Below are 7,997 nucleotides of genomic sequence, written 5' to 3'. Positions count from 1 at the left end.
TGATAAATTAGCTCCTGCACATTTTATACAGATCTGTGCCCTCTTTTCCCAGATACATATGGCCATTAGATATTGGCTTCTGACACCATGCTGTTGAAACTTATACCAGACTGAAATCAAAACAAGAGCTTTATTATCTCTCTTGAAGAACAAGAAACTCCGCCCAGCTACAACTAAGTCTTGTGCCACCTAGTGACTAAGCTGTGTAATGACACTGTCCCCATAGGGACAGCTGACATATGGGGGGAATTGTGTTTCTCCTCCTCTTCCCTGCTTTGGAGTCTAAACTAGAAAAGTAGCTTAACTAATACCCTTCCATGTCACACAAACAGCAGCCAAGGATTATTCAGGCTACCATTTTATGATGGAAAAACCACTGCTTTCCTCCTTCCCACACGACCCCCTTCCTCCCTGGAGTAATTTCCCAGCCTTGAGATTCAATTGTGAACAAAACCCCATCAAAAACGTCGATAATTAAGTGCATATTAATAGCACTCTGGAGCCTTATTTTTATTCTCCTCCCCTCGGAATCAGCTGTCCTGGATATTTCCCCCTCCTTCCCACCCCGCTCCGGCTCCGCATCTTGAAGCCCTGCCCCTGATTCACTTTCCAAAGACTCCCAACTTGAGCTCTGCGGTGGAAGTTGCAAGGTTAAACGTGTCGAGAGGCGGAAGCCAACGCGCTCTAAACTAGGGCCAAAGAAATGCCCAGGGTCCTTCAGCCCAACCCAAAGAACCCCCCACTTCGGTGCCCTCTCGCCTTCGGACTGAAGTGATCCCCCCCACCTGAAATATGCTTTTCACACCCATTGAAGATCCCTCTCACCGGCCCCCTACCACAGACCAGCTTAGCAGGCGGCGCTGAAGCTATTCTAACGTTGCTTCTCCCTCATACACCAGATAGGGGGAGAAAGTGGTTGTTAGGAAGCCTGCCTCTCGGTTCTTCCCCTCTATTCCTCCTCTCTGGCTGATAGCACTCTCCTCTCTCTCTCCTAGGTGATCCATTTCTAAGCAACGTGCTAGCTAGCGGCGGAGCTGCCAACAGCTAGGGGACTCTCTCTCTCTGCATCCCACCAACCAACCAAGCAAGCTCCAAACCGCCTCCTCGGCTGCTGCTGCTTCTACTGCAGAAGACCATCTTCACAAGTCCCGGGGCTGCCGCTGTTTGGCTTCCTGGCTGCATCCAGCTCTCCGTGGAACTGCTATCTCGGGTGACCACGTTGAAGAGCCGTTTTCGCAGCGGTCGCTCTCTTCGCTACCCGCACCAACCAGCTGCAGGGGGGAAGCAAAAAAAGCGATCAGTTGCTTCTCCCCCTCCCCACCCCCTTTCTTTTGGTGGAGCAGGAAGAAGATCGAGATCTAGTTCTGCATTCCCAGCTGCATTGCCTTGAAGTTCACTTTGGGTGGTATTGGGTTTTTTTAAAAGAAATCATCGTCATCATTATTTTTTTTGGAGGGAAGCTTGGAGACGAAGAGCGCTCTCCCTCGCCACACACACACTTTGCAAGGATCTAGTCCCTCGCCTGGGAGATTGGAAAGAAAAGCTGCAGTTATTATATATATTTTTAAATTGTTTTGTCCCCCCCCCCTCCTTCTCTCTCGAGCACCGGCTGGCTGGCTGGCTGGGTGGCTGTGGTGGGTACTGGAAGAGTCCGTCGGTTTGCCGGTTGCAAGTTGCCCCACTGGAGTGGCGGTGGGGACCTGGCCTTGCGGATCGCTCCGACGGAAAACATCCCTATATATTTAAAAGATATACCATTGAAACATAACAATAAAAAGGCTGAGGATGGTGTGATCGACACAGGGACACGCCGAACTGCTTCCCGGTTGACATCTCTGGCGGTGGCGGTGATGTGCTGGATGGATTTGCTGCAGCAACTCCCCACAACTCTGGTGATGCCCGGCCGCCCCCCGAAGTGACGCGGGGCTCGTTGTGAGAGGCTCCCCAACCAGCCTGGGATCGGCTCCCTCTTGCAGCTTTTTCCTTTCCCCCTTTATTTATTTTTTTCCTTGAAGGATCCGACCGGGATTTAGAGGCTCCTCAAACTCTCGTCTCTCTTTTCTTGGGCTCCCTTCGTCCTTGTCGCTGGTGTGATCGCTAACCTCCTGCCCCCCCCTTTCTACTAGCCCCCGTTTCCCGAACCAACCACTCCTCCCCGCTTGCCCGAAGAGCAGGAGATGGAAGTTTTCCCCCTCGCTTTGCTCGTGTCCGTGTGCTGGACCGGAACCTGGGAAGCGGCGCTGGCAGATTCGATCATCCACATCGGTAAGGCGCGCCGGAGCTGCAACTGCAGCGGGCTTACTTCGCAGCCTTTCCCCGCTTTCCTCGCCAGCCTCCTCCCGCCTCCAGCTGCCCCGGGCAGTATTTCTCTCTCTCCCGCTTCCTCTTACTGAACGAAATTATAACCGCCCCCATAATCGGCTACGTTTCGTTTGCTGCATGGGTTTTCTAGATTCGAGCGCGAGTCTCTGTGTTGGGGAGTTTGCGGGGGGGGGGAGTTTATTTTCTAGTCCCCTCTACAAATGAAGGTAAACAACCAGAGTTTGCTTTTTGCATAATGTGTGTGTGTGTGCAGCTAGCTCGTCCTCTCGAGCAGAAATTCCTCGCCCCAGGCTTCCCGCCGCTGCTAGCGGGGAAAGCCTGAAACGCCCCCCCCCCCGTATATGTATTATAAAGCTTGCAAACCTGCACCGCACACACACGCACACGCACACTGGCCCCACGTTGCAACACAACGTACGTCCGCCTCCTTCCCCTCCCCTCCCCCCCCGTACGGAGGAACAGGTGGTTTGGCAACGTGCGCTCTTCCATTTGGCCAAGCACATCTTCGCGAAAGGGGAGGGGACTGAGCGCCGTGGGGCTCAACCTCCCTCCAAACGGGCGGGAGGCAGGAATAGCGTCCAGTCTCCCTCTCCCTCTCCCCCCCCCCCCAGCCAGGAAGCCCGAGACGCGGGAGGATCGTGGGCTCTGTAAAGGTTTATACGTTGACAGGGCCTCCCGTGCGCGCCCCATGGCCACCCTCTCCAGCGCTGGATGGATGTTGGTGTCCCCTCTTCCCTTTTGTGGCGCGGGGGGAGGAAAAAGGCAGCGGGAGAGCCAGCCCCGCTTCGCGTGCCTCCTCTCCAGCAAAGAGCGTTGATTGGATGCAGCACGGCAAGGGTTAAAGGAGCCGCGGCTTTTCCCTTTACCCGCGCTCCCCCGAAGCTGCTTTTGGGCCCCACCTATTGGCAGCCGCGTTGACGGCCACACGGGGACTCGAGCGCGCGAGGAGGATGAGGGGCATCGCGGTGCTTCTGAATCACAGAGCTCTTTCTGCAGGGAGAGCAAGCCTGAAGCTCACTGTTGCCAACCACTGGAGGGGGTGGGGAGAGAGAGAGAGGGATGCACAGGAAATAACTCCATCCCTCGCCTGTTCAGAATCCTTGCAAAAAAAGGAAAAGAGAAAAATCATCTGGCCTGGGCTTTCCCCCATCACCATCAAACCGAGAGCATCCTCCAACTCTCTATCCCCATTCCCCTGCTTAAAATTTAAAAAATGCATCCGTGGGGGATGTTTTGCTTAGGAAAAAAAGAAAATAAAATGTGTTGGAGAGGAGGAAGGAGTCTCTCTCTGTGTGCGCGCGCGTTTGCTGCACTGCTTTGTAAGCAGCGCACGCAGGCAGAGAGAGCATGGAACGAGCGGGCTGCTTTGGCTCGCAAGAAGATAAGCGATCCAAACGTACTGGGGGTGGGGGAAGCCTCAGAGTCCCCCTGCTGGCTGGATGCGGAGCAGGGGGACAGAGAGCAGGCGCGCTCCTTTCAGGTACCAGCAGAGTCGAAAGTCTTGTCTCTCTTCGCTCACACTCCTCCCTCCCTCCCCCGCGCTCCAAAATGTGCACATCCTGTGCTAGAAAGGTACAAATAGAGATCGTTCCCTGCTGTTCTGGGGCTAATGCCAAGCAGTGTCCCACCCCCAATAAATAAATAAAAACCACACAACTTGGTGTCTATCGGGGCTACATCGTTTGAGAGATGCTCGTTTGTAAACATGTCTGCCAGCCCTTGATTGTAATGCGATGTTTGAGGGAAGAGGATCAAGGCTGAGAAATCCCTGCTTTTGAGTGTGTGTGTGTGTGTGTGTGTGTGTGTGTGAGAGAGAGAGAGAGAGAGAGAGAGAGAGAGAGAGAGAGAGAGAGAGAGAGACCGACCTCGCGCTATAGGATTTGGGCAGATTCTGGAGTGTAAGTTCGTTTAGAGTTTCTAAGGCAAGAGACCTCTGTAGGAGTCCTTGCTTGGGTCTCTGAATATTATAGAAGGGATTGAAGGTTAGCAGTGTCAGACATCCTTTAGAAAAGAGGCAGAGTATGGTTTGTTCATGGCGTTTAAAAAGGGAATAAAGTAAATAATTTACTTGAAATGGTGGCTTGGGGGACAAGAGTTTGGGCTTTGTTACAACCAGGTGAAGTTGCAGCCTTCTCTGTCTATGGTGAAGGGTTTTGGAGCCGTTCTTGTGTTCCAGAACAATTATTTTCACCAGTGAATAGTTGGGTTCTGAGGTGTGCTGGGGGAAGAGATTCCCAGAGCAAAGACTCTTTTCTTTCTTCTTTGAGCAAACAGTTCCATGCACTGTTGCACTGTGGTTTTGCATCAAACAGCCCCTTCTCCCCGCCTCTCTTCACATTAATTGCTATTTATGTTTGCTGGATGCCCACTTTAATTATTTATCGCTGGCAAATACAGCACTGTGTAATTTATTTTTATTTCCCCCCCTTCTCTCTCTGGCTTTCTTGTAAGTGCCATTGGTGGTTACAAGCAGCAACAAAAGTACATTTGCTTAGAAAGGGGAGGGGGGAATCCAAAGTGGCTTCTCAGACAATTAATTTCACTTGGAAAGACAATTAGTATATTTGACAAGGGGATTAGCTTTTTTTATGGATGGCTTTATGTTGCCATGAAGCTGGCAAATTGATAATTGTCATCCAGAGCTCTCAATCTTTCTCTCCACCCCCCTCCTTTCAATTTCCTGCAGGGTATGGAAAATAAGTAGCCAGGAAACAAACAACAATTTCGTGTTAAATTGGGTCAGCAGCTAAATGCAGCAGTTCTTCCAAAAGTATAGAACTCATCGCTAGTTTCCAGGTCTGAAAATATTGTGAGCTATGACTCTGGTGTATTTCCACCCCCCACCCCTTGCACAAACTCCTATCTTACAGAAGAAGCAAGAAAGACGAACTCTTTTTGTTCATTTTAAATTTCGGGAGAGGGTTTACAGAGAGGGTGAAAATCAATGTTAGAATCACAGTGTTTCCAAATGAGGGTTTGCAAAGACAATGAGGGAAATGAAAGTTAAACATTCCCTTGGGGGGGAAATATTGAAGCAGTAGGTATAACAGATGTTCTGAATTTAACGAGGAAACGACTGATGATTCCTCAATGTAATCACACTTCTAAAGTGTGCAAAAAAATAATAGTTCAGTGTATCATACAGAGAAAAGTGTGTGTGTGTGTGTGAGTGAGTGAGAGAGAGAGAGAGGGTGAAAGTAACTGGGAATTCTCCAATATAAATGTAACTTGTATGTATTTCTCATCCATTTACCCAACTATGTATTTGTATTTATACAGTTATCATGTAGGCTACCTGTTTAGAATAGGTATCTATGATAACAAACTCATCTCTTTGCCAGCCACCAGAATGGAAACTAAGAGTTAGCTTTGGTGGTAACAGAATATAGAGGCTATCTCCCCACCCCTCGCAAACCATACTCCTCTAATTAATATAATTATTCTGGTTATATTGAAGGGAATCCATGTTGCAGGCTATGTGTTTCTGAGCATTGAGAGGGTTTGTATAGTTGTATGTTTTCTGCTGACTTGAACCTTACAGAGGGGAGCAGGCAGTTCAGGAGGACTACATTAAGCATGCTTATGAAAATGCTAAAAACAATCACCTCCACTGGAGGTTTTTGGTTTTTTTTGTGTTTTTTGTTTGAAGCATGCACACTGAGCAAGAAGGGGTTCACTCTCTCATTTCTGACATTCTGAAACTATGCAATTCTGCATTATGCTGCTTCCTTGAGCCTATGCATTGATTGAATAATTTCATCAGACTCACATTACTTGATTGCTTAGAAGTTTCCTAATGATCTGTATGCTGTAGGAAGAACTCAAAAGCCGTGAGCGGAATGGCAATGATATTGTGTTTTATGAGGCTATTCAAAAAGTCGCTCTGATTTATGCAGCTCAAAAGCTCTGAAGTCTTTGAGATTAGCCACGCTGCCTGCTATTTTCTTCGTACATTGCTTGTCCTATACTCTTCACTCCCTAAACACAACAGGAGTTGAGAACACTGCTTTAATTAAGCAGGGATTAGCTGGCATTTCCACCCAAGTGCACAATTTATGTATGGCTCATAGCGGGTCTCATGTTCCAGTATATTTAGTGATATGTGAGTGTCCGTTGATTTTGACCTCTAAGTCCTCCAATGAGAAGAGAGAGAGAGAGTGTGTGTGTTTCCATATGGGTGAAAAAAGATAAATGCATTTTCCAGGATAAACATTTTTTTTCTTTGGATCAGCAAGTGCTGAAATGGCATAACCTCCACTCAACTGAAAGGGAGATTTTGTGTGAATCTTCTACAAGCCCCATTCCAACAAATGGAGGATACACAATGTAGTGGTACATCGTGGGTTGCATTATCTGCCTCTAAACTTCTCATTAGCTTTGTTTGCCTGTAAGATTTACAGCATTCGTCCTGTGCACCTTTTCCATTGAGACTCAATCCCATTGAGATCAATGAGATTTGCTCACAATTGTGTAAAAGATTGCAGCATTATTACTAAAATACTAGCACATTACTGTACTAGCATAGCATTACAATGCTGTGCACTACTACTAAAATACCAGGAAAACTAGGATGGCCTTCTCAAATAGAAGTCGTGCCAGATGAATATAATTTCTTTCTTTGAGTTACAAGCTTGGTGGACAAAGTCCCCAATGATATTCTGATGGAGAAGCTGGTAAAACATGGACTGGATGAGGTCACTGTTAAGTGGATTTATTATTTGTTTGTTTGTAACCAGATTTGTAGCTGGTTGACTGACTCACAGCCAAACTAGGACAACTTACTTTCCAAGCCTTACAATTCTGATCGTTGGCTACATTACTATTTACATGCAGTACACATTTCTTGATCCCAAGATGTCCTGGCTCATAGGTAACATGTCTTTTTGGGTCCCAGACAAAGCAATTTGTGGTCGACTCTAATCATCCTCTGTTCTATTTATGTAATTTGGATTTGCAAGCCCACTTGGTTTGAGGGATCAAGTACATTACTATCCATTTCCTTGCACATGCCCTGTACCTTTAAGTCTTGTTACAAGAGGCTTTCCCTGCAAAGGGAGACAGTCAATGCACAATTTACAGCATAAAGACCCATTTAAGTGAATGACTGATACCTTTGCTGGAAGCCAGTAATTTGCAGGGCTGAACCTGCCATGTAGCAAGTTGATGTGACCAGCTTCAGGGAGCATCATGTGGTGTGGGATAGATGAAGGCAGGAATTTATGTCTGGATGGTGCTGCAAAACTTCTTAAAGTGTTGTCCTTAGAATGGGAGGTGGGCATTTGGACTTTGCTTCAAGCAGCAAGAATGTATTGTGCACTGCAGGTAACTGGACTCACATTACTCTTCTTGAAGGTGCTCAGAGGTTAGTGTATCAATAAATCCTCACCAGTTACCTCTATTTTAAATACGTAACGTTGCCCATTGAGGGTCCTGGCCTCAGAGTCTGAAGCTGTAACCTAGCCTAGTGAGCTACCATGGACAGCGTACACCCAGTCATCTGAGTACTTGTTCAGTACTGAAAGTAATAAAGGCATTCAACATTGAGAACCGGTGTGGTATAGTGGTTAGACCATGGTTCGAATCACCATTCAGCCATGAAGATCACTGAGTGACCTTGGGCTAATCACTCACTCTCAGCCTAACCTACCTCACAAGGTTGCTGTGAGAATGAAACA

General features: G+C 47.8%; 1 protein-coding gene across 7 annotated transcripts in view; it reads left to right on the top strand.

Moving 5' to 3' along the window:
- The first annotated feature begins 1,264 nt into the window (after window positions 1–1,264).
- GRID2 (glutamate ionotropic receptor delta type subunit 2) overlaps window positions 1,265–7,997 on the top strand; it is an 847,049-nt gene continuing 840,316 nt past the window's right edge. For all 7 annotated transcript variants that reach the window (XR_013990460.1, XR_013990461.1, XR_013990462.1 and 4 more), the window contains exon 1: window positions 1,265–2,265. Coding sequence is in view for 4 of the 7 variants with exons in the window: in XM_081020726.1 (XP_080876852.1) it covers window positions 2,178–2,265 (88 nt within the window). In the remaining 3 variants the exon portion in view is untranslated. The remainder of the gene's footprint in view (window positions 2,266–7,997) is intronic.

The sequence above is a fragment of the Podarcis pityusensis genome (genome assembly GCF_964106645.2).
Source record: "Podarcis pityusensis genome assembly, chromosome: 9".
Classification (NCBI taxonomy): domain Eukaryota; kingdom Metazoa; phylum Chordata; class Lepidosauria; order Squamata; family Lacertidae; genus Podarcis; species Podarcis pityusensis.
This window is presented reverse-complemented; position numbering and strand designations above follow the sequence as displayed.